This window comes from Castor canadensis, chromosome 11, assembly GCF_047511655.1.
Source record: "Castor canadensis chromosome 11, mCasCan1.hap1v2, whole genome shotgun sequence".
Classification (NCBI taxonomy): Eukaryota; Metazoa; Chordata; class Mammalia; order Rodentia; family Castoridae; genus Castor; species Castor canadensis.
Window position 1 is genome coordinate 90,080,074 of NC_133396.1, and position 26,129 is coordinate 90,106,202.

The 26,129-nt window shown below is 39.1% G+C and overlaps 3 protein-coding genes across 11 annotated transcripts in view; 1 reads left to right on the top strand and 2 right to left on the bottom strand.

Moving 5' to 3' along the window:
* Window positions 1-1,519, bottom strand: part of C11H1orf105 (chromosome 11 C1orf105 homolog) — a 27,536-nt gene extending 26,017 nt beyond the window's left edge. The window contains exons 1-3 of the mRNA XM_074044783.1: window positions 1,309-1,519; window positions 1,043-1,227; window positions 168-253 (exon numbers count right to left, since the gene is read on the bottom strand). Coding sequence (XP_073900884.1) covers window positions 168-253; window positions 1,043-1,227; window positions 1,309-1,519 — 482 coding nt within the window. The remainder of the gene's footprint in view (window positions 1-167; window positions 254-1,042; window positions 1,228-1,308) is intronic.
* Pigc (phosphatidylinositol glycan anchor biosynthesis class C) lies at window positions 1,170-3,768 on the top strand. Of its 3 annotated transcripts, none has more exons than XM_020186631.2 (2): window positions 1,170-1,313; window positions 2,373-3,768. In XM_020186631.2, the coding sequence occupies exon 2, from the start codon at window positions 2,585-2,587 to the stop codon at window positions 3,476-3,478; it is 894 nt and encodes a 297-aa protein (XP_020042220.1). In that variant the 5' UTR covers window positions 1,170-1,313; window positions 2,373-2,584; the 3' UTR covers window positions 3,479-3,768. The 3 variants fall into 3 exon arrangements, with proteins under 3 accessions (XP_020042220.1, XP_073903567.1, XP_020042218.1); XM_074047466.1 differs by lacking the exon at window positions 1,170-1,313 and adding an exon at window positions 1,324-1,383; XM_020186629.2 differs by lacking the exon at window positions 1,170-1,313 and adding an exon at window positions 1,401-1,741.
* A 13,032-nt stretch (window positions 3,769-16,800) lies between these two features.
* Dnm3 (dynamin 3) overlaps window positions 16,801-26,129 on the bottom strand; it is a 556,846-nt gene continuing 547,517 nt past the window's right edge. For 4 of the 7 annotated variants that reach the window (XM_074047469.1, XM_074047467.1, XM_074047474.1 and 1 more), the window contains one exon: window positions 21,257-26,091. In XM_074047469.1, coding sequence (XP_073903570.1) covers window positions 26,022-26,091 — 70 coding nt within the window. In that variant the 3' untranslated portion in view covers window positions 21,257-26,021. Of the gene's footprint in view, window positions 16,931-21,256; window positions 26,092-26,129 lie in introns of those variants that run through there. The other 3 variants (XM_074047471.1, XM_074047470.1, XM_074047468.1) reach the window with 3 other exon arrangements.

The following is a 26,129-nucleotide window of genomic DNA, read 5'->3' on the forward strand; positions in this document are numbered from 1 at the left end:
TCACTGTGTCTGAGAAACCCAGGATGTTTCTTTTTTTTGCAATTAGCATTTGACTTGGTTTCTCAACTAATCACAAGTACAGCCCTGATAATTACCCATCCCCCTTAAGAAAATATCTTCTATAAGAGTTTTCTTAAAACCTTTGCTCTCAGTGGCTAAGCCATTACCTTTTGGGGAGGCTGAGCACTAATGGCTTGTTGATGAGGCTAGCCTCACTAAACCAAGGAACGTTGTGAAATTTTGGAACAGAAACCTAAACAGAAATGGAAAGAGATCATTTTGCAGAATTTATCACATACTTGACCACTGCTATTATTATGATAACCAAAGTAAGGCAACAGCAGACATATAGCTATCAACACTTTACCAAACATTTTTATATTGGACTCTTTTAGCCATCCCATAAAGTAGCCAAGAGCCAATCAGTGTCTTCTCCATTTTATACATGAAGGACTGAAAGCTCAGAAGAGTGTGAATTGCCCTAAGTCACACAGTTAGTAAATGGGTTCATGTTTTCTGACTTTTGGTGTCTCTTACATCCTGTGTTCCAGGATACCCCCTTGCTTATCACTTCTATCTGTTTATACATACTCTAGTACTTCTATGAATTCAGCTGAATATCAGCAATCTGCTATCCTAAGCCTCTGGCTGTGTCAGCAGAGGCAGGGCCCTGCACCCTCGGCCCTTCTAGGAGACACAGTCTAGGAACCATGATTTGAAGCCATAGACAGCTGGTTTGTTTTTGTTTTTAATCTCTGTCCATCCACTTTCCAGTTGCCTGGCTTTAGACAAATTACACTCTTTTCCGATGACAACGTCAACCATAAAGGCCAATGCATAAAAAAGCTCCTTGAGAGTTGTTTTTTGTTTGTTTTTCCCCTCTCCTCTGCCTAGTTCACTGCTGTGTCCTCAGCACCAGCACCATGGCTTGACACCTGTATGCAGGGATGCACCGGAAGTCCCCAGGAGACCTCAGCCACAGCGGCTGTCATCTCTCTTCCACCACCAGCCAGGCCTCTATCTCTGCCATCGCGTGCCTTACCCCGCCCTTTGGATGGCGATCCGCAGTCTTTCTAATTGAGGATGAGCTGTCCCTGGCGCAGAGGAGGGGAGCCGGCCTCCGGGAGAGGAGCGACCACGAGGGGGCAGCAGCGACCTCGCGGCGTCCCCGGGGGCGGGGAAGGGCGCTCTGGCCACCAAGTCTTGCCAGACCCGGAAGTGCTCGGCCTCAGTGGCAACCCCGGCGCCCCGGATGGGGAAGGAGGTGGGCGGCCGCCCTCCCCCGGCCGCGCACGCCTAGGAACTCGCGGCAGGTGAGTTCCGTGTGGGTGTCAGTGTTTCCGGCCTCCTTGTCCTCTGCCGTCCCTGCAGGCCCCAGGCTGGGTGAGGGGCGGCGGCGGGCGGGGGAGGTCCGGAGGGTGAGTGGGGCGCCCCTGGGGACATCCAACCCCACCCGACCTCGTCCTGCCCTGTTCCCCGCCTTGCAGGCGAGCGTTGCCCTTTTCCGGCGCCGACCCATGAGCCCCAGTGGCAAAGGCAGCCGTGAGGTCCCCGGGCTGGGGGTCCCCGCTGCAAAACCTTTCGCGGTTTCCGTGGAAGAAATAAGGTCGGGCAGATTTGCTGGATGACCTTGGTGTTTCTTACTTGGTGTTTCACTGTGTGAAAATGGGATGATTGTCGTCTTCGCTCCTCACGAGAGTTTCGCTGTTTTAAGTAGGATGGTAGAGCTCTTGAAAGGATGGTAAGCTCAGTTCATGGATGAAGCATCTTTCGTTTCTTTGAGTCCTTGGTTTTGGCTAACCTCCAGAGCTCATGCCTTTTTATATTGTGCAGTTTGTTCACTGTGGTCATTAGACCGATAACTGACAGATGCCTTTGAGAATCCAATAAAAGTCATGGATTCTGTCCCTATAAGTTTGCATAAATTGCATACATAGGCCTGAAGTGGCACAGACCTCAGGTATGTGAACCTTTGAGTTACAGGGTGATAATGATGGCAGGCACAGGCTTTGAGATCAGACTTTGGTTGAATCCTGCCTCCACCATTTACCATGCTGTTACCCTGAGCCTAAATGACTTAAGCAATTTGAATCTCAGCTGTTTACTAGTTAATGTAACTTGGGAGGTTGTGGAGATTACATGAAAGATACATTAAGCACTTAACACAAAGTAGACAGTGATAGCAACAGATACTGATTATTCTGGTAACTGTAATTTAAAAATCCGAAATACATCTTTAATGTCCCAAATGATATGGTTTCACCACATCTGTTTTATTTAGACTTTTAGTAAACTGAATTGGTTTGATTTTTAACTCAATCTACCATTGACCATTTACAATTTTCACATATTCACAAGTCTTTCTTTTCTAGGAACTTAGCTGTGTTGTCCTGCCTCAGGGAACAAACTCATCTATTGCAGGCCTAGCCTGGGTTGCTGCCTTTGTAAACAAGGAAAGATCTGTAGAATATCAGCATGGAATTTCCAGAGAGGTCTTATTTCAAAACTTCATAAAGAACAAGAAACACATGAACTTCTTCGAGGAAGATTGAATTGGACTGAATTTGAGGGAGAGGATAAGATAATGTGTGCCCAACCTGTAAGTAACACCAAGGAGGTCAAGTGGCAGAAGGTGTTATATGAGCGACAGCCCTTCCCTGACAACTATGTGGACCGGCGGTTCCTGGAAGAGCTCCAGAAAAACATCTATGCCCGGAAATACCAGTATTGGGCTGTAGTATTTGAGTCCAGTGTGGTAATACAGCAGCTGTGCAGCGTCTGTGTTTTTGTAGTTATCTGGTGGTACATGGATGAAGGTCTTCTGGCTCCCCAGTGGCTTTTTGGGACTGGCTTGGCATCTTCATTGATTGGGTATGTTTTGTTTGATCTCATTGATGGAGGTGATGGACGGAAGAAGAGTGGGAGGACCCGGTGGGCTGACCTAAAGAGTGCCCTCGTCTTCATTACTTTCACTTACGGTTTTTCACCAGTGTTGAAGACCCTGACAGAGTCTGTCAGCACTGACACTATCTATGCCATGTCAGTCTTTATGTTGTTAGGCCACCTCATCTTCTTTGACTATGGTGCCAATGCTGCCATTGTATCCAGCACACTGTCCTTGAACATGGCCATCTTTGCTTCAGTCTGCCTGGCCTCACGTCTTCCCCGGTCCCTGCACGCCTTCATCATGGTGACATTTGCCATCCAGATTTTTGCACTCTGGCCCATGTTACAGAAGAAACTGAAGGCATGTACTCCCCGCAGCTATGTGGGGGTCACACTGCTTTTTGCATTTTCAGCCTTTGGAGGTCTCCTGTCCATTAGTGGTGTGGGAGCCATACTCTTTGCCCTTCTGCTGGTTTCCATCTCATGTCTCTGCCCTTATTACCTCATTCGCCTGCAGCTTTTTAAGGAAAACATTCATGGGCCTTGGGATGAAGCGGAAATCAAAGAAGACTTGTCCAGGTTCCTCAGCTAAGTGAGGGACCTCCATTAAATTATTAAGGTGATAAAACTCACATCCTGAACCAGTATAACATCTGAAGGCAGAGTTTCATTCTGGAAGCAGCAGGCTGGCGTGGATGAGAGAACAGAGATCAGAAGCAAAAGGTTAACCAAAGTCTTGGGTGGTGAAGGTGCTTGTCCTTCCTGTTATTCGGTGGATGAAAAAGCTTTCTTGGTATCCTCTTAAATTATTGCCTCATTTATTATTTGCTGTGACAAATGAAGTGATATGGTTTCTATTTATTAAACGACAACAAAAAATAACACATCCTTCAAGTTGTCTCATGGTTTTTCTGAAAGCAGAAGGCAGACTCAGAAGGTCCATGAGAGTAAAGAGAGAATAAAAGTGTGTGTGTGTGTGCGTGTGTTTGTGTGTGTAAAGTCACTTCTCTAGCTTTTCAGTGTACTAATGCAGGCTGTCAATGTATCTAGAATCCAGGATGCTGTGTTCAGTTTTGTTTCCCAAGACTGCAGAAGTGGTCACTTAACTTCAACTCAGAGTTTTTACTTAGTTCTTAAACATGTACACAGTAAAGGAGAGTGATGTGTTTGTATAAGCAAGATGCTAGGGGAATTCAAAGAGGCTGAAGATAGTCTAGAGCAATTAGGAAATACTTGGGAGAGGAGGTGGCATTTAAACTTAGTCTTGGAAGATAGGTGGGATTTAAGGAGGCAAAAGATGGGTTTTGGGCAATGTGACAAGGACCTTTGGGGGCCATTTCATTAATGTAAACAAATGTGTCACTGAAGGCAGCTGTGGAGCATAAGCTAGCCTGCCCTGTCCAATTAAGCAAATGTCACTGCTTCAACTGGTTATTTCTACTTTTTTTTCTTTTTTGGCAGTACTGGGTTTGAACTCAGGGCCCCATGCTTGCTAGGCAGGTGGCTCTACCACTTGAGCCACTCTGCCAGACCAGTTGTTTCTATTTATACTCAGAGTTTTGACCTCACTTAAGACCTTACAAATTCCAGATAAAATTCTAAATGAAATAACAGCTGTGAAACTGACTTTTAATACATATTCTGATATGTAAATTCTGTCTCAAATTTAATTGAGCCATAAAATATGTTTGCAGACAAAATATGGCTTCCTATGGTGCCACATCTATTCTTTTTTTAGATTGTTCATTTACTGTTTTATTTTACAGTTTTGTTAGATACATACATATATTTACTGTGCATATATATATTTGCCTGCAGATAGAATTATGTATAAAAATTATAACCCCAAGAATGTAATCACTATTGGAGATTGTATTCAACTATGTTGAGCATCTATTTAAGTGAGGTAAGATTTTTTTTAAAGACAAAATAAGTTCCACCTCATTTTTATTAGAATTTCCTGGAAAATTTATAGTTGAGAAAATTCTGATTAAACTATTTCTTGTTAAAAATATTCTACCTGATCTGCTAAACTGGCTAGTGTGGATATTTTGAAATATCTGAGGTTTTAGCTTTATGGTTAATAAGTATTTTTGTTTATTGAGACAGTAATTTCATTTCTATCTTTATAATTGCTTTCTTTTTTTTCTTTCCCATTTGTTTTGGGGTATTTTTTGGTTGTTTGCTTTTTTTGCAGTACTGGGGCTTGAACTTGAGCCACTTCACCAGCCACCCCCCCGTTTTTTTTTTTTTTTTGTGGTAGGTATTTTTGAGATAGGGTCTCACAAACTATTTGCCCAGGATGGCTTCGAACCAAGGTCCTCCTGATCTCTGCCTCCTGAGTAGCTAGGATTATGGGTGTGAGCCACTGGTGCCCACCATTTTTTTTTTTTTTAAATTGTGCTGGGTGTGGGTACATTGTAGCATTTACAAAGGTTCTTACAATGTATCAAATACATCATTCTTGAATTCCCCCCACCACACCCCCCACCACCCATTCCTGGAACAGTTTCAACAGGTATCATTTTTGCATTTACAACATGTGTATACATTGTTTGCACCGTATTCATCCTACCCCCTCCCACTGGTGCCAGCCACCCACTTTCCCCCTCCCTGGGCAGAACCTGTTCTGCCCTCCTGTTTCCGATTTTGTAGAAGAAAAAACATAATAGATAAAATGAGAAACATGACGTTTTGCTAGTTTGATATAAAGGTAGCTACACAAGGAGTTTCCTTGTGTTTTTCCCATGCCAATGTGTATTAGAGCTCCAATTGATTTGCCTTGTCCAGTCCTCACTCCTCCCTAGTCCACTTCCCATTTTGGTCTGGCCAGTTTAAAATTTCTATATTTGTTCCTGTACACTGAACACATCAACCTCATTCAAGTTTTAGGTTTCCTTCACTTTCTCTATTCCTTCCCTGCACATTCTCCCCTTAGTGTGTGTCCCATGTCCAATAATATTACTGTATTTGTTTTGGGTCTATAATCCACATATGAGGGAGAACGTGATTTTTGGCCTTCTGAATCTAGCTAACTTCGCTTAAGATGATGTTCTCCAGTTCCATCCATTTACTTGTGAATGACAAAATTTCATTCTTCTTTGTGTCTGAGTAAAATTCCATTGTGTAATTTTCTAATCCATTTTCTTAATCCATTCGTCAGTAGTGGGGCATCTTGGCTGTTTCCATAGCTTGGCTATTGTGAATAGTGCTGCAATAAACATGGGTGTATAGGTACCTTTGTTGTAACCTGAGTCTCATTCTTTTGGGTATATCCCTAGGAGTGGTATTGCTGATCATATGGCAGATCTATTTCTAGTTTTTTAAAGAGCCTCCATACTGTTTTCCAATGTGGTTGTACTAGCTCACATTCCCACCAGCAGTGTATGAGGGTTCCTTTTCCCCCTCATCCTCACCAACATTTGGTGGTGGTGTTCTTGAGCCACATCTATTCTTAACACAGGAACAAAGATAGGAAAGTGATGGGGGTTTAGGGTTATAGAGTTTGGGGGAGGAAAATTGGAAAAAAGTCAGAATGGGAGGCTTTAATGATTCAGGGCCTATCAATATTCAATAACTTGGAATCTGTTGCAGGTAATGAGCAATTCAGCTTGTTGAAGGAGGTGGTAAATTGTCAAATCTTGAGGTAATTACTTAATTGCTTTGTGTCAGTTTTTGTAAAATGCAAGTAAAAGTACCTTTACCATTGTGACAAGCTGTGCGCAAAGTGCTTTGAAGAATGCCTAATACAAAGCACAATATTAGTCTCGAGCATTCCTACTCCAAAAATCCAAAATTTTCTGAGCACCCTTTTGCCACAAATGGAAGGTCTACACTATGAAACTGATGTGCAAGATTATTTAAAAATATTGCATAAAGTTGCTTTCAGACTATAAAGTACACATAAAAATGAATTTCATGTTTAGACTTGGGTTGCATTCCCAAGAATGTAAAGATTTCAAAATCTGGAAAAACAATTTCTGATCCCAAGCATTTTTAGAAAAGGGATGCCACCTGTATAATAATAATAATAATTATATGTAAGCAAACTTGAAGAAGGCAAAGCTACACAATGTATCAGATATCTCCCACAGTATCTGTTACCTCATGGAAATTCATGGGAGCAGTTTCCTTTAGTAAAGGAACCCTGATCTCTCGAAATTAATTTCAAATTGGAAATTTCATCAGAGAAGTGGCATCCTAAGAACTATTTATTTTTCTGTACATAGATGTCTCAAAAATGTCTTGAACAGGATTTTGAACTAGTATCTTCATGTCCTCTCATGTTACTTTTCTGCTACTTGCTTGGAAAGATGAATATTGTGTTTATATGCTAAAAATGGGTGGCTTTCCATTATGTCCACTGGACTGCCTTCACAAACTCAAGAGAAAAGGGATTCAGCCTGACCTACACAGGTCAATCTGCCTACTGCCTGTGTTGAGCTGGCTAACCCATGCCTTGAAAGTGACCAGACTTGACTCACAATTATTCTGTAGTCCTGTCAGGTGGTGGTGCTTGAAGGTAGTAAAGAATTGTATAAAACTCTGTGTGTGTGTGTGTGTGTGTGTGTGTGTGTGTGTGTGTCTGTGTCTGTGTCTGTGTGTGTGTGTCCGTGTGTGTCTGTCTGTGTGTCCATGTGTGTCTGTGTGTGTGTGTTTTGAAAAAGTCTAACTGTGTAGCCCAGGACAGCCTCAAACTCACTATCTTCCGCTTCAGCCTCCCAAGTGCTGGGATTACAGGTATACACCATCACTCCTGGCTGGTTTTGCTTTTATGTTGTAATACTTTTGTCTTATTTGAGTGAGCTTCCTATTCTCAACTTTAGAGAACTAACATGGCAACTACATTAGTGTCGATGAATGGACTTATGTGTCCATTAATTATGTCATGAACTAACTAGTGAGAACAGGGGTGAAGTAAGTAGTAAGAATGGGACAGCTTAAGTTCGAGATACTTGAGATGCAGCATCTACAGCACCTCAATCCAAAATTCTGAGCATAATTTAGGATATTGAGAAATATAATCCAGTGTTTTTGTACTTGGAATTCTTTGTACAGAAGTGGTTGCTCCACAGCTAGGCTGTACTGGAATTAGAAGTAGGTCACAGGACAATTAGAATAATTCAAATGATAGAAATCAAAGTGTAGAAAGGCTACCTTATAAAAAATGGATTGTAAAATAGAGAAGGATCCAGTTGGAAGCTCAAAGAAGATATTTCATTGCCTATAAAATTACTGAGGGTATAGTTTAATGATAGAGCACTTCTCCAGCATGCATGAAGCCCTGGGTTTGATCTTCAGCACTGAAAAAAAAAAATGCCAAGGGTAACAGCAAATGTTGATTTGTTCACTAAGTCATGACTTCTGGAAGACACTTTTTGAAATTTGAGCAGGGTAAGTTTAGGTCAAGTGAAAGCATAATTTTAAACATTTTTCTGCATGTAATTTCAAGAAGTTATATATGCCAGGAATATAAATGGGTTTTTAAAAGGCTTAGGAAAAATCACAAATAAAAATGCTATAATTTTTTAAAAGAAATCCCAAGCCTTTCAGTGTTCCCATTAAGGATGGTGAGACTCACCCTATGGCATGCTTCATTGGGTTGCAGCTAGCATAGAAATTCAGACCTAGAAAATGATTGACATGACCTGGTATGGCAGTTGTTGGGAAATTAATTCATTGATCTAGTCAGTTTCTTAAATTTAAGCCACTGAAAAAGTGCTAGTGGAATATTAATGATTTAGATGTCAAAATTATTACAGTGTGTGCGTAGGGGAGATGAGAGGTTACAGTAGCATTGTTAATTAACCTCAGCATGTCAAATACAGAAGAGCTGTTTGCTCTTCTCGCTCTGCACTCCTTCCTCCCATCTCTGCTTCTTATCTTTCTAAGTTATAGGGAAGGCTGGAGAGTGATGTTGCATGTGAGAGCAAGGAGAGAAGAATGGGGAGGCAGCTTTGCCTGTCTCTACTAAATGTCGCTGTTATGTTTGGTTTGGATCTTAACTATCCCTCAAAGGTCCAAATGCTAAAGGCATGGACCTACTATGAAGTGGTGGAACCTTTAGGAGGCAGGGCCTAGAGGGAGGAAGTTAGGTCACTGGGAGTGGGCCCTTGAAGGGGGTATTGGGACCTAGACCAGATTTTCTCTTCCTCCCTTCTCTTTCTCCTTCTCCTCTCCCTCCATCTTTCTGTCCCCCTCTCACTCTCTTCCTCCTTCTTTTCCTCTCTTCTCCTCTTCCCACTCTCCCTCTTCGCTCTATCCTGCTCTCTCTCCCTCCCCCCCTTCCTTCCCAGCCAACTTGAGGGGAGCACCTTTGCTGCACCACAGGCTCCCTGCCATGATGTACTTCACCACAAGCCCCAAAGCAACAGAAGCAACCAACCATAGACTAAAACCTCCAGAACTGTGAGCCAAAATAAATCTTTTCTCTTTTAAGTTGATTATCTCTTAGGTATTTTGTCAGTGTCAGCTGAGTGACACAGGTGCCAAAGATTGAAGTTGAGATGGATGAGATCAAGGAGAAGCAGAGATAAGGGGCTGCAGGTTTGTGCTAGGCTGCAGGTTTGTGCTGTGATACAGCTGATTTATGATTAGCATGTAGCTAGAAAGATATGCACATGTATGATGGTTCCGTGTGGAGATCATACTGGTGTCAGTGTTATGTCTATATGTTTACATCAGTACTGTAAACTTTTAAGAAAAAATTTTGCTCAGCCGTGGGCTTAAAAATTCATGCTGAACATATATGAGGATGCATATTGAGCCATCATTTATGTCTTCTAAGCTAAAGAAAGGCTCAAGGACAACAAAAAAAAAGTCAGCAGAGGGCATCAGTTACACAAGAATACAATATTCCAAACCCATTGAGCTCAGGGACGTAGGTCTGGGACACAGTGCCATCTTGTGGAAGTTATTGATATTCCTCCCCCCATGGTAATTAATGAGTCTTGAATTTCTTGCTGACCTCATCACCTGAGGTCTCCACCTGTGTTCTAGTGGCTCAGAACACTGTAATAGAGGCAGTGGTGAAAAATAGTCATGTTCTGGATATAATTTGAAAATAAAGCCAGCAAGTCTTCTTGATGTATTAAATTCAGGGTGTGAAAGAGAAGAGTTATAAATTAAGTTTTTTGGCTTAAGTTAATTGAAAGCTGGATATGCCATCAGTTGAAATGGAAACAGAGTTAATGTAAATAGAGATTTTTGGGGAAGAAGATCAGGAGCTCAGTTTAAGGCATGCAGGGTATGAATTGTTTTGTAGACATCCAGACTGAAATGTTGAATAGAGAGTAGGAGATATGAATTTGGAGTTTAAGAGAGGATGTATGAAATGGAAGTATAAATTTGGAATTTGTTGATAGTATTAATGAAATTTAATGCTATGAGATCACCACAAAATTTCAAATAGACAAAAACAAAAGGAGCAAGGTTTCCAAAGTGGGGAGAAGTAGAACAACCATAAAGATTCTGACAGCAAAACCTCCAAAGCAAGAGGAAAAACAGAGTTTTCTGTCCTGGAAATCAAGGGTAGGTAGAATGTGAATTACGAGAGAGAGGTGTGATCAACTATAATCAGGTCAAAACATAAAACAAGGACTGAGAGCAAGTCATTGGTATCCTAAAAAGAGCAGGGGTTTGGTGTAGTCATGGGAATACCAAGTTATTTGGAGTGGGTTTAAGTAAGAATAGAATGGGACAGCTAGTACAGACAGCTTTTTGAAAGTTTTGTTTCTAAGGGGAGTCAGGAAATAGATCAGAAAATAAAAGAGAAAGTGAAGACAAAAAATGATAGTATGTTTTTATGCTGATTGAAACGACCATAGAGTTATAGTTGATGATGTGTGAGAGTGAAGAGTTGCTGGAGTAGTGTCCTTGAGTAGGTAAGAGGAGATGGGATCTAGTGAACAAATGGAAGGACAAAGTCGGGGAGGGTTGATTTATGGTAGTGAGTGAGAAGGCAAAGTGTATGAATACAGATATTGGTAAGTGGGTAGATAAGGTTCTGTGGAAGTTCATTTCTGAGTGTTTCAATTTTCTCAGGGAATTGGAGGCAAGGAGTCAGATGAGAATTATAGAGGAAAGGGACAGGGAAATGAAGAGAAAGAAGGTGTGAAATAACTCAGTACACTGGGCGTGTGGACTAGGGGTGCTTAATATAATCATCTAGTAGTATTAAGGGCTCAGTTGAGTATTGTGGTGATTAATTTAAAATGAAAACTGTGCTTTTGTGTGTGTGATGTGGGTGTTTTCCAGTTTATGCACAGTTACATAGTAAAAACTGGTTTTACCCAGAGTGGTGGATTTATCAAATTTGGGGAAGGACTAGGGGAAAGATATATATGTATGGACATGGTTATAAGGATTAATCGTGGAATTTAAGATAGGTAAGGAGAGTGAACTTCAAGGGTGAAGGGCAAGGTACTGAGGTCCAAGAAGTCAGCACAATAGAAGTAGACTAGAAAGATAGGAGTTGAGTTGGACACGTGGTGGCTCACACCTGTAATTCCAGCTACTCTGGTATAAGTCCCAGTAAACTCCAGGTAATAGTGTAATGAGGGTGTGAGTGTTGGTGAGCAGGGAGGGCAGACGTCGGGGGCCTCTGCTTTACCTTGAAGGAAGTGTGGTCTCAGAGTGTAGACTTCCTCACATTATCAGGAACACATCAAGGTGGTTCACTAACGGGATTCATGTGCTAGTTCTCTAGGTGACATGTATTTTGACGAGGGCTCTTTGAGAATAATGATACAAACTTCCAACAGTAGGCAGTGTTGTGGAGGTGTTCTAGAAAGCTCCATTCTGTGCAAAGCAACAGAGCTTTGATAAAATCAGGGTTTGACCAAGATCTGTAGAAGACAATGCCTGAGGTGGGGCATTCAGCTGCAGGGAGAGGCAGATTGCACCCAGCTGAAGCCCTGTTGGGGCGTGCTGGCTTAGGCTGTGCCCATACTTTAAAATTTGTTTTTTTTTTTCTTTCTCAACCCACAGGTGCAATCAATATTGGTTTGCTTACCTTGGGAAACAATAGCAATCAGCAAGCAAACCAAAACTCTTTCCTGACAGGTACCTTACTGTGAATAACAGGAAGATTGCCAAGATGTGTGCTTTCCAACTGCCTGGCATTTGCAAACTCCAGGGCCTGACAACCCCCTTGTGCTGGAGACTTCTCATGGCTCATCAGGTAGTGCAGGTGTAAAAGTGTCCCAGGAAGGGTCTTCAAAAAGCAAATGACCTTTTTTTTTTTTAAACACCAGTTGGCATCAGGATCAGTCCATGATCTTTTTGCCTAAATAGACTAGCTCTACAGTTCTTTGACACAACTGCCCTTGGGATGATGGAACAAATTGATTTCAACAGTGCTGAGGCTGAGGAAACTATGGTACCTCAAGCCCCTTAAAAGCTGTCTTGGAGGAGCTGCTGCTTCTTTCCCAAGCTTAGCTGGCTCACTGCTTACCACTCCAGGATGACCCTGTGGCTTTGGGCTAGGCCCAAGTCACATTTGGACTCTGGTAAGTGAGAACTCTGTGGGCCTCCCAGTCTTTTTAAATTGTTAAATAAACAGATCCTTAAGGCCCCAGGCAGCTTTTGTGTTATGTAGCTGAGAGTATTTTTGTCTTTAAAAGACAAAAAGGCAGGCAGGCATGCAGGTTTAAGAAACTATTTCCAGCTCTAAATTGCTCTGTTGCGTTCTGAAATGTACCCTCAGAGATAAGTATTAGGAGTAGGAAATATAGCCAACCCTGAAGATTAGTTTTCAGTAGTGTTATAGAAGCTTTGAAATAAGATACTTTGTTAGCAGCTGTTTTGAGGCAGAAAAGTCTTCAGTGTCTTCTTGGTTACTGTCTTTGGCCTTCTGGGTTTTGCTGAGGTTTGCTTTGTGCCTCATGTTCACAAGTTTTATTGAAGCTGACCTGAAGCTGAAAATTGGACCTGATATAAAGCACCATGAAATCTGATTACAAACAGAGTATGGAAGTAGCAGTGTGTATTCTTGGTTCATCCAATAGTCAAGTCTTAGCTATTTCATCTTTTTTGATCTTCATACTGTCTTGGCAGTGTTGCATTTTAATAGTAAATTGTATCATTCAACAACAGCAGCAGCAATTAAAAAAGTAAGTGTTCACTCTGATAGTGGAGGCAGCTGGTATGTCCTTTAGGGAACATTTAGTGGTATAACGTCATAAATTCAGTGTGTTTTACTCAGATACACATTCTACCAACTATAAAGAGCTAGAGAAGTGTTTTTCAGCAATCTTAACTTTGTGAGTGAGTTTTATTTAAAAGAATGGCTTCATAGTTAGGAAAGTTTACTACAGAATTTTAGGAAACTGAATTAACAAGTTGCGTTATATGAGTAACTCATATAACGTTGAGTTATAAAACACATTGACAAGTACATTAGTTATATAGTAACGTATACTTATGTAGTAATACTCCATAACTGTAGGATAAAGAGCACTGAAGTACATCATACTCCAAACTCATTAAAATATCATTCCCATGATAAATAAACAGCAGTTATTTCCTTACCTCCTTGTTTGGGGATTGGATATGAAATGTCCCCTGGAAATTCATTTTTTGGGGGCTTGGTTGGTAGTTGATGGGCTTTTAGAAAGTGATTGGATCTTGAGGGTTGTGATCTAATCAGTGTATTACTCTTGATGGAGTCATAATATGGCATTATTGGGTTATTGGGAGGTGATAAAAAGTGGGGCTTACTTAGAGAAAGTAGGCCACTGGGGTGTGCCCTGGAAAGATGTCTCTCATTACCTGTCCCGTCTTCTCTCTGCTTCCTAGCCACCATAAGGTAGTAGCCTCTGCCACACACTCCCATTGCCATGGCCATGATATTCTGTCTGGCCTCACACCCCAAAATGGCTCCAGTTGATCATGAACTAAAGCCTCTGACACCATGATCCCAAATTAATCCTTCCTCTTTAGTTGTTTTCTCTCTGATATTTGTCACAGTGTTGAAAGTCAGTGTAAGGAGTTAGTTGTAACTAATCACTGGATCCCCATGTGCAGTAATGCAGTAAGTTGGCTAGATGCCGCTTTTGTCTATGTTGGTATAAAACCCACTCCTGGGGCTTGTGTTGCTGCTGCTGCTGCTGATGGGGGCTGACTGGCTGATAGCTGCAATGGATAACAAAGCACATGAACTCCTTCCTGGCTGCTGTTTGAATCCGGGTCTGCTCAAATTAAAGGACCTATTTGCTTGAAGCAGAGTATTTGACTCACAGTTGACTCAGTCGGCGGGTACTGAGCAGCCCAATATGGAACACAGTCAGACTCCTTTGGGCCTTCAGTAAAGACGTCTGTTGGTGCACCCTCATGTATATGTGTTTCCCAAGGCTTACAGACTTTTATTTATCAGTGGAACTCTCTAATGAAGGATTGGAAAGTTCTGTTTATCTTTTCCTACCTTCAGTTCTCTTCTCTGCATCTCTTAGATGTTCTGGATTTTTCCAACTGTAGACTGGGGAACTCCACCTCCCCTGCTGCCAGTTGGAGACTGCTTCAGAGTTACCTTCTGAATCTCAAACCTTTTGGTTAGGAGCCAAAGCAAGTTAGCAGACCCCTTCACAGTGTCAATACCAATATGCTTTTATTCTCAATCAACACCCTAGTGACTTAAGAGTCTTGCTTAAGTGACTTAAGAGTTATTTTTTCTATAGGAATGAAGAGCTTTTGATTGGCTGAAAGGAGTTCTATTGTTTCTTTGTCAGAAGTCACAATTACTGTGTTCTGGAACATTAGTTATGTTGGGACAAATTGATAATATTGTGCTTGAACTTAAATACCTGTACCAGTACTTAGGTCAGTAAGAGTTCTTTCCAGAAAGAGGATCAAATCTTTCCCTTATCATAACACTGTGTTGTAATTGCTTATTTAGCTATTTTGTAAGCTATTTTTGTCTTGTCACTTATCTGGTGCTCCTGATGATTAGGACATTTTTATGAGTGCAAGAAACGTCTGATGCATAAATAAAGGAATGAAAATATTCTAGGAATGTTATGTTTATTAAAGGAGTAATGTATAGCTCCTCTTGACCATCCTGAGTTATGATCAGCTCCATCAGGTCTGGAGGCTGGAGGTAGAGGCAGTGATAGTTAATGGAGAGATGGGGAAGGGTATGCTATGAAACATAGAAACACTACTAACAGTGCGTCCATAGTGACAAATCTTACTTAGTACAGTGTAATTTTATCCCAGGCTCTTCTCCTTCCCCTGATCGGCCCCTTTAATTCCTTGCTTATAAAAAATATGAGAAAGGGAACATACCTCTGTGTTGAGGTAGTAAACACCTGAAAAAGAATTGGAGAAAACCTTCCCTGTTAACAACCTCCTTATTGCTTGGGGAAGTAGTATGAAATAATCTGGGATTATCCTGTCTGTTAGAATGATAGTTTATAAGAATGCCATGCGGTAAGAATATTGATTATTTTTTTAAGTCAAATGCCTGGACCCAGGTGAAGACTGTGTGCTGTGTTTTGCATCATCTCAGTCAACTTCAGGTACATAGAAGCTGCCCCCGAATGCCTGGCTTTGGAGCCCATGAACATTGTTATCAGTGCCTCTGTTCATTATTGAACATGAGATACAGTAAAAGATGGATGTAATATGTGATATATAACTTTTAACCTAAGAAACTAATTTTGCATGGAGAATCTAGTTCTTAAAAAGATTTTTATGCATAAAGAAACAGTATTATTAGTGAGGGGGTCACCCTTTTTGGGAGGTCCTGCCCACCTCTTCTTCATGCCTTTTTTTGCCAAGGCTCACTGAGATTAAATGTAAGTGCAAAGCCAATGAAGTAAATAGGACACCACGTCCCAATGAATGAAATTTTACTCCCTTGATATATAGTATTCAGTTTTAAGTAGCTGTAGTGAAGCACATTCACAGGTGATCTCATGAGTTGGAGAAAACTCACTTACCATTGAAGAGTGGAGAAGGGCTACTTTAAAAGTCTAATTTAGGCCATGTAAATGTAAATCTTTAAAACAGAAAATTCTGAATTAAATTTAAAACCTTTGAGAAGGTGCTACATATTTGGCAAGATGTATTCTATTACCTTAATAAGAAACATTTTATTTGGATAAATCTTTGAATACTTAAAAAATGACCTAAAATTTCCATGTTGGAATTATCATTTGAGGACTGAGGCATAAAAGTTTTGTCCTCAAACTTGTACATGTACATTCATACACACACACACACACACACACACACACACACACACACACACATGTATATATTCTATTTCCCCAATACTGTAGTGATGTCATGAAGAATCTTTCTTCTCAAGTGGCAACATTTCCTTGTCTTCTTTTACTTGTATTTTGAATGTTTTTTTAACCCCTGAATTTGACAAACAGAACTTGTGAGGTCATGTGTTTCATAGCTACAGTTTCTTCCATGAGCTTACATATTTTATCTACAATAAGTGTTCAGAAAAATAATAAAAATGGGAAAGTATTTTGATGCAATAATTATTAATGGATTCTTGGAGACAGATTAAAATTATTCAGTTTTCTGTCTTAATGCCCAGAATTTTCTTCATCTTTTTACTTTTCTGTTGGGCAGAAATTTCAATTGAAGATACATTGTAGGGGAAGAGGGGAGAGGGTGGGGGGGGGCAGGGGGGAGAAATGACCCAATGTATGCATATGTGAATAAATGAATAATAATAATAATAAAGAAGATACATTGTCATTCTCTACAAAAGAGCATCATAAATCACAATGCTCTAAGAACATCAATCTTTTTTATTAAGTTTCAAATTATTCATTTCACCTTACCTGACATTAGTTGAAACAAATCCTTATCATTTTGATCATCTTTAGAAAATGAAACAGAACACAATTTTTTATATAGAATAAACTTTATTATAGATATGGATAAAAAATAAACGTTTTTATGTACATATGACAGATAGTGCAAACAAAAAGCTTTTAAATATGGATAGACATGTTGTTGGAAACAAAAGGAGATGAATGATGAGGGTTAGGATGGTCGTCCTGGAACTGCAGGAGGGGGTCGCCTAGTAAAAACAAAACAAAACAAAACAAAGTAACAAAAAGAAAAACATAGATGCAGAGGGAGAAAACAATGTATAAGTCATAAAATAAATCCAAATAGCAGCATGCAAAAATATTCCACAAAAGTAAAATTCAAATCAGACCAAAAAAGCAGGCAGACATGCAGGGGAAATGAAGGAAGACCACATGGTAAAGTTGGCAGTTCCCAGGACTCTCCTTGACTACCAGCATGTGCTAGACATGAGCCTTTTGTGCCGACTCAAAAATCTTACTATTTTGTGTCATGGAACTATAAATCCTTGCAATCATATTTAGGAGAACTGGGACAAGCACCTGGGCCACATACCTTTATAACTTGTGCATTTGATTCCCAGCCCTGATTTTAAGACACTCAATTATTTCCAAAGATTTTAATGTTGTGAACTCTCCATGGTGGGGGGTCAGGGGGAGGGAATTAATATAGAAATATGGCAGGTGAGGACAGGGACATAGCTCAAGTTATAGAATGCTACTTAGCAAACTCAAGGCCCTGAGTTCAAAACCCAGTACAGCATACATATATATGTGTGTAGTTATACACACATATATATGCATGTGTGTGTATATATGTAGGTTAATTTTTTTTAAAGTGAGGGAAATTAGAAGGTGTCATGAGATTAAGTGAGCAATGTAATCACGATACAGAAAACAACAGGAGTTAATCTTACAGAATATGTTTTGTAAATAAGAATTTGCATCATGGGAGATAGCCTGGAATCAGGCCCCGGGAAACTAGGAGATGAGGACTGGTCTTTGGTGACCTCAGGATTTTGGATTTCCTCCTGTCTGAGAGCTAGGTGCAACTGAAATTCTGATTTATTTTGAAATGGATCCAGGGTAATTGAAAGTTGGTTTGCTAGATATTTCTCCATATTTCTAGCATAGCTTGTTTCTGGTCAGGCCCATGGGTTGTGAAGTGAGTACTAAGTACTCAAATAGTAGACCATACAAAGTTTACTCATTGGTTTCCAGCAGAAGCCTATACTTTAATTTCCTCTCTCTAACCAAATCAACAATGAACTCAACATTATGGCAAACCAGAGAACTGTGAAGTTGTCTCATACCCTACTCTCTGCTGGACTTCAGTTGGGCTACTCATCCAGGTGTTAAACAACATACTTCCACCTCAATCTTGTAGCAGTTCAGTGAGTGGAGCAATGAGGTCTATAAAAACCAAAAACAAAACAAAAACTTCTTTTTTATCTTCTGAGAGGTGCTAAGGAAGTGAAACTGGGCTATTTCTGAGCAGTGGTTAAAAAATGATCTTACCATCCCCAAAGTCCAAGATGAATTTTTCTTCAGTCCAATTTAAACTGGCTACACTAAGGGGGCCTCCCATCATTTAAATAATGAAGAACTTGTTATTAGTACTTAACCTTTCAACTGTGGGGGGTCTGCAAGTCTTTAGCTTGTGTGATCCAGAAATGGGTATCCCTGGTGTTTTCATGAAGAAATTGTAATTAAATTTCTGTCAGGCTCAATGAGATTTATCACCTGCCCAGCAAACAGAAACTGTTTTTGAGTTCTGAAGGGGCTTTAGAACATTTTAATTACCTCAGCAGGGTGGGAAGGTGAGCTATTAAATTGAACAGCAACTCTACAGTGCTGAGGGACATTCTGTGAGCACACGCCAAAACACTTTTCTGTTGAAACTGATGTGGAGTTCTAATCCAGAAACAGAGCAGAAACTTTGTCTTGAAATATATTTCACTGACAGCTAGAATGTTTGCTTCAAACATTAGGATGACATTCATCCCACCAGAAAGCAAATTCTCATCATCACTTACCCTGTACCTAACTTTCCTCTGCCAAAGTAGCATTGTCGATGGTGATATTTTGGGTTAGAGTTCATTCTACCCTGGATCTCAGCAGTTAGGGTTTTTGATATTTCTTTTTCAGACTTCTCTGTATTATCTTGTGCTGTTGATGGCCTCAACATGAAACTTGGAGTACTGAATTGGAATACTTAGTTACTAGCAAATTTCAAAGCTCATCATACTGGTATTCACCAGACAAGCAGATATATCTAATCAAGATCATAATTCAGTTTATATTTTCTTAAACTCTCTGAAAAATTTCATAAGAGTTGTTTGGCCAACACATTAAGGAACATCTATATAGAACATGAGCATAATTTATAAAAATTCAATTTTAATAAGAATGTGGATTACCCACATTCTCTTGGATCTTTCTCAATGCTGCAATTTAGACAGATGGTGACCTCCCTCTAGCAGGAGCCCTGGGAGGGATTGTTCACCTTAGAGCTTTTTCTCTTTTCTGTGAAAATGTTGCAAAACATTTGCTATTTGCTTTCTTTGTTCATTATTTAGGTAGCTTAATATTCCGGAGCAGAAGGTGAGCTCTAAGGCTTGATAAAGTGAAGAAAGGAATGAAAGGTAACAGGAATAAGTGTTCTAAATTCTTCTCAGATGATCTTTAAGTTTAAATCAACCTGGATCCCTTCCTTCACAGTAATCTCATGAGGATAATATAATTAATTCAAAAGAGCTCTTTTTCAGAGAGTGGGCTAGACAGAGTAAGGAGGAAGATGATCCGAGTTCTACATGAGGTTCATTAAGACTCTTTGCATGTGTGCCTCTAACGTGTTTCCATGCCTCCTGAACCTATGCCATTTGCCTTCTGGGAACTCAGATGCTACTGTGATGAAGTACTAGAGCTCCAGGACTATTATCTTAAATTGGGAGCTCTTGTAGCTCTTACACCCGATCTTATAACCCAACTTTTTTTGCTGGTGACAGTCTGTACTGGGATAATCACACAGAATGACTTTTCCTCTGTTCTAAAGCCATTGAAGACAGTGTTTCCTAAAGCATGTGCCTCAGAACACTAATTTTGTGAGATAATGTATGAATAAAGCTTTCATTGTTAGAAAAGTCTGAGAAACTTCTGGATACTACCCCTCTCAGAGATTTACAATGCAATCTGATTTTCTTTTCTTCTAGTAAAAAACATTTTAGTCATCATTTTCCAAGGTATAGTGACCAAAAACTCTTGGAGTATATGTGTGTGTAGACTTGTTAAAAATCTTATGGAATATACTTTGGGAAATTTTGAATTAAAGTAGTAATTTTAGCCCCTATCTCTTACATGTATTCCAATTACAAGGTTGCCACAGTGTGAAAGAATACCAATAAATGATCAGAAACAAGGCAATGCCAGGGGTGTGTTGAAGAGGGTGCAAGTTGTTAGATTGACCCGAACACAAAATACATTTTTCAATATGAAGCTGAAAGGTCCCAGCAGAAAGACTAAAAGTTTGAAAACAAATTTAGCAGAAATTTATACTGATGCCAGAATTATTTTAAAAACACAAATGGAAATTTGCCAAGTAGTTACAGTAAGGTCCTTTGTTTTTTGGTAATTTTCCTTAGAAACTATTCTGAGTATGTTACTAATCTGCTTTAGGATCATGCAGTTGAGACAAAACAAATGAAATAAAAGTGTGTAGCATGATTCTCATGCAGGATCTCTTCCAGTAGGAAGCTGCCTTTGAAGGTCTGAGTGTTCCATTCATGGGAAATATATAGATATGAGAGGGAAATCACAGCAGGAAATAGTGCATTAACATGGCAGTCTGTCCAGTTCTTCTTTTCATAATGAAGAACATATCCTCATCATGGAAGAAAAATAAACCAATATTTTTCTCCTGTCTCTTTCTACATTTGGATAGCACAGCCTGTCTATATACATATTGATAAGGGACCATCATCAAAACCCTTTTCTGTTCTTTGGAAACTCCATCAGGACAAAGATGTGTGTAATTACTAAACACACATACATTTTCTTAGTACTAGGGAAAATGAAGGGTATGTCTCCTATTGTGTGTTCAATGAGAAAATAACAGAGGCCAGCTGTTGGGTAGGCACTCAATTATTTTCTATAAGAAATGCCTCTGCTAACTAATATTTGGGCAGTGCATCATTCTTCCATCTACCTCCCAGAGTGTTTCACAAATGCTTTCTTTCCAATGGTACTCCTGGCAAATGTCACATCATACCATCTAGTTGTCTAAGGTTTTTGTCCTTCAATTTACTCCAACAATTACTTCAAGTTAGGGAAAACATCTTTCCTTCCTTTCATTTGCCTAACTTGTTTCTTTAAAATTCTTTTCCTTCCCTAAATTAATGACAGAAGTATAAAATGTTATCTTTCTCCTTTGGTAATTCTGGACCAATTTGAGCAAAAGAGCTCTAAAAATTTAAATGTCTCAGGTGTTACTGATATGCATGCACATGACTCAAATATATACAAGAGTAAGGAACAGGAGGGTCCTTCAAATGTTATAATTTATTTCAGGTTCAGAAATACAGCTTCACATTTTCACAATAGGTACATGTGACTTTCAAGAATGATTCAGGTTTTAGGAAGAATTTACTTCAAAATTCCATTCAGAGAGTCCATATACCAGCATTAAGAAATCCCAAAAGTGCCATGAAGACAGTGGATAATAGTCTGGCTCATATTAAAGAATCAACAGAGAAGATAAGATTTTTGCTTTTATATATTCTTCCATAAAAAAGCAAAAGAGGAATTTGATTCAGAAGAGAGAGAGAGAGAGAAGGGACTAGACAAGCAAGCAAAACAAAAGCTATACATATGAAATAAAACATAAATGAAGTCAATAGTTGTGGGATTTCTGTTTGGGAGAAATAACTTTACAGATTGATAGCAGACATTGCTAGAGGGGAGTGAGATTTTTGTCATTTTAAAAATGTTACATAATGAACAAAGTTTAAGGAATTTAAGGGTAAAGACTAAAAGAAATTAATGGTTTGAGCTTACTGTGAAACCAGTGGTGAGAATTCTCAACCAATATACCAGTATGAACAGGTCTTAAGACAAACAGATTCTTCCTTGAGTTTCTTCTCTTGCTCTCACACATTCTTACATATATGTATATATGGTATATACACACATAAATAGCAATGTATATACTTCAAAAATATTTTTAGAGTTTCACATACAGAGCACCACATCATTTTTAACTTATCAACTAGACAGAAAACTGAGATTATCTAGAAGACACATTTGAACCCTTTAGAAAGGGCTGAATGAACTATCCATTATTTCTCTGAACTTGTCTAGCTTCATTCACATTTAACTCTGAGCTCATAGTTAGTAGTCCTCTAGGTGAAATGGCTTGAGACTCAGGTGTGACCTTCCTTTACTGAGTTAAGAAGTTCAGAAACCTAGTCAGGCTTTATTCTTAATTCTAAGTCAATTGCAAATAACTACACTTTTGCCAAATGAAAAATATTTACCTGAAAAGGTAGATAACCTATCTCCAAAGAATTAAGTAACTTCTCCTCTGCATTTAAAGTATTTTTACTTATGAAAATCTACCACTTTTATTATGTTTCTAAATGCCTCTTTTCATATTTACTGTAGAGAAAAATGATTACATAGATCAACTTAGCTTTTAAAGAATGAGCTCAGCAATACAAAAATAACTTGTAATTCTAAGTAGAGGTCTTGAAGGAAAGTTTCCAGATCTTACACTTTTTATCAAGCTACTGCCACAGATAACTCCTTCTTAGACAGCAGTGCTGTCTAGATAGAAATGCCCGTGGACATCACTCTACCTTGCTCTCATGGCTGTTATGAGCGTCAAGCCTCTCAGAGTGAATACAATCTGGAACCAGGAAATTTTGTATACCACATGTGTGTTATGAGAAGTGAAGCATCCATGGTTATCACATGTTCTGGCAGATCCTTCCAGTATACCTCTTGTAATAGCCCAGCTAATAAGACATATTTAAACTCACACATACTGGGCACCTTTACATAGATATTTGCACACACACACGCATACATATATGTGCACATACAATCATACTCAATGGCATTTTGACAGGTGCTACTTACTCAAAGGGATACAAAATATACTTACAAAAACACACTTACTATGTATATACTGTATACATGAAGACATGCATAGAAAATGTGTTTACACACAGAATACGTCATTTATCACATACTGGTATTAGGTCCCATTTTATATTTTAGAATTATGGCTACAGTCTATACTAAACAGTCACAAAATTAATCTATGTGACTAGTTTTTAAATTCAGAGGGCTTATAGTTATATCACAGGAACTGGTTTATGGTATTTGGGGATAGAATGCGTTTTTATCTGAACAAATAGTGAATTTTCTAATAACAGATCCTACTGCTCTCCTATGTTAGAAAACACATCTAAAAGCAATGTTTAGAAAGGTATTCTTGGTAGATGATTTTGGAAATGCAATATATCTGTTCTAAGTCAACACTATGTCACTAATTGGTCCACAGTTGAGTCCATGGTTATCCAACTAGTCAATGTGCATGCACAATTTAGCATGTGACAGTAAGACTAGATTTACTTGTGTAACTGGTACAGTTATTTCAAATCCTAAAAACTTTGAATTTTTTTATTATGCTAGAGAAGATGGAGCTACATCTATTGTGTTGACAGCATCAGAGCAATTAGCTAAGAGGAAGTTGCACAAGAGATTAGAAATGGAATGGGAACCAGAAAGCACTTTAAACTGCATTCCTTTCTTAAGGCCTGATGTGCTTGCTGCACCTCAAACTATGCACATTCCAGGGCTTCAGACTTTATTGGCATCTCATTTTAGCAGGATGCAAACCCTTCTCAATCAAACTGCTGCAAACTGGAAATATTCTTGAATGTCACTGCTGAAATTCTGTGGGAGGCTGGGTTCTATTACACATAACATGAGAGTAAAACAGAACAAAAACGTACCACAAAGGGACACAATTGGGACAGCGAATCTTTGGGACTGTAATCTAAAAGAAAAGCCAAAGATGACAGATGCCATTGTTTATGGCTGCCTAAGATCAGTGGAAAGAAAGTTGGAACAAAAAAATCTCCAATTTTCTTTGACATTGGTTTGTGACGATCAGAGAACACACCAGTGGTTGTCCACAATAGTTTCCTCTAACAGAAGGAAATTTCTGAAATACAGCAAAATGCAAAACCACAGTGAGCACAAAGCCAGACCCTGAAGTATATAATTCATTAGCTGCCTCTTTTAGACAATTCAAAGGAAGAAGCAAAGGGAATCTGAAAAAGAGGGACTTTTATGAAAAGATCTCTGTAGACTATTTGTTTTACTATGAATGTTTACTTAACATTTTTTCCATTTAGCTGTGACACTATTTTCAAACTGAAATATGTATTGGTTCCATTTACAAAGAGTTAATTATTTTCCAATGACAAAAAGATATGAGAGAACTTAAGGTGGAAATGTTCTTTCTATGAGCACATGTAACATTAAAAGTTGAAATGCCCTCCATGTAAATCTTATGTTCTCTAACTTTTGCCAAGTATAACTGGGCTAGCTGTAACCCTTTAGAATAAGTTCAATACAATGCCACTCAATTTGCAAGTTCTCTTTTTAATAATGGTTAAGTGGTTTTTTTTTTTTTCATGCTTTATGGGTATCTGCTTTGGGTATAAACTACACAGGAAATTAAAGTTAGGTTAACATACAAATCATGTTTGCTGCTTTAAAAGAGAGACATTGCCGTTAGTAAAACCTGGTTCACTTCTGTAGAATATGAAATAATGTCAAGGAATGCCACGATTCAGTGAATACTTGCTCTGCTGTCTGGGAACAGTTAGCAGACAAAAATCCATTTGGCTCCTGGCTGTTTCCTATAGGTTAGTCATCTGGTCCAAGGTAGTTAAACCTCAGCCTCGTGACTGAACTATTAACCTCTGGGCTAAACTGCTCTTGCAGATTTTAGAAACCTTAGAAATTGGAAATTTGCTTGGGATCTCAATGCCTCCAAGCAATTTCTTGAGTGAATGGGATAGGGACCCTGAAGTAGCATATCTTTTAAAAGTGTGATCTATGCTCTTAAACCAGGACACCACTGACTTTTCTTTCCATACTAGATACTGTCTTTTGATGTGATTATTTCATAGTAAGTTCAAGGTTTAAGAAAGTCTAGAATGGATAGAGATTTACAATAAACCTGTTTTGAAGGGATTCTTACGTAATTGTTTATATGTAAACAATGGAATTATAAATTAGCACAGAAAGAACTTTTTTTTTGCCCCAACCACAATAATAACCATAACAATAATAAACTGGAGTTAGTATGAAACTATAGTTGATCATGCCAAAAAATTAGATCAACTGGGAAAATTAAACATTTTCCATGTCAACCTTCACTTACCCTACCAGGACGTGAACACATAAGGGCATAAAGAAACAATATTTTCCTAGACACTTTTAGAGATGTGATATTTTGCTTCTTTGAACTCTGAAACTACCCAAATCTACTGACTTATTTCCAACAAAACAAGCTTCTACACAAAGCTATCGACCCATTTCTAGAAAAACAAGCTTCTATTCACTGTTGCATATGCTTCTTGCGTGAAGCAAAACACAGGAATGAGGAGAAACTCTCTAGAGCAAACAATGCACACTTTTCCTTTGCAAATGACCTTGTGCTTCTGGAAAAGTTTTATTCTTATGGAATCCTAATTTTAAAAAAATCACTTCCTGCAGTCATATGAAATAAAGGGTGAAGGAGAGAAGAGCTAAGTATCTAATTATGGAGTAGGTGGTAGCATTAATAATAGACAATAGAATTTCTGCCATCCTAAACAAAATGTGGGAAAAGAAATATGTATGGCTTAGCTCTAAGCTCACTATCTCATATCTGTTAAGAATTATGTTTAATTAGCTCCCTGGTGGAAAGCCTGGAAAACTAGTCCAAAGCAATTTCAAATATATGTCAATGTAGGTAAAGGTACCCGAAGTATAGGGCTGCTCTACAAGCTACCTTAGTCAGTATGACATACAAAGCCTCTATTGGGTCAGCAGTTTTCAAGAGTCAAACCGCAAAGGTCTGACATACCATGACCCAAGAAGATGAGTGATGAATGCATTAGTAAAACCGGTTACTTGCCTACCGATGTCCACACATGCGACTACTCATGGTTTACTGCAATGGTTATCAGATATGTTGCTTTCACGTAATTCATTAGTGATTAATAGCCATGGCAGGCACTTCATTTAGTCTAACAGGGAGGATTCTAGTGGGCGGATTATAGTGGGACGAGTTGGTGATGGGGGTGGCCTCCGGCTAGAAAGAGAGAGAGAGACAAGTAAAAAAAAATCAAG

Coding starts and splice junctions, on each gene's coding strand:
- Pigc (XM_020186631.2), top strand. CDS start 2,585: ATGTGTGCCCAACCTGTAAGTAACACCAAGGAGGTCAAGTGGCAGAAG.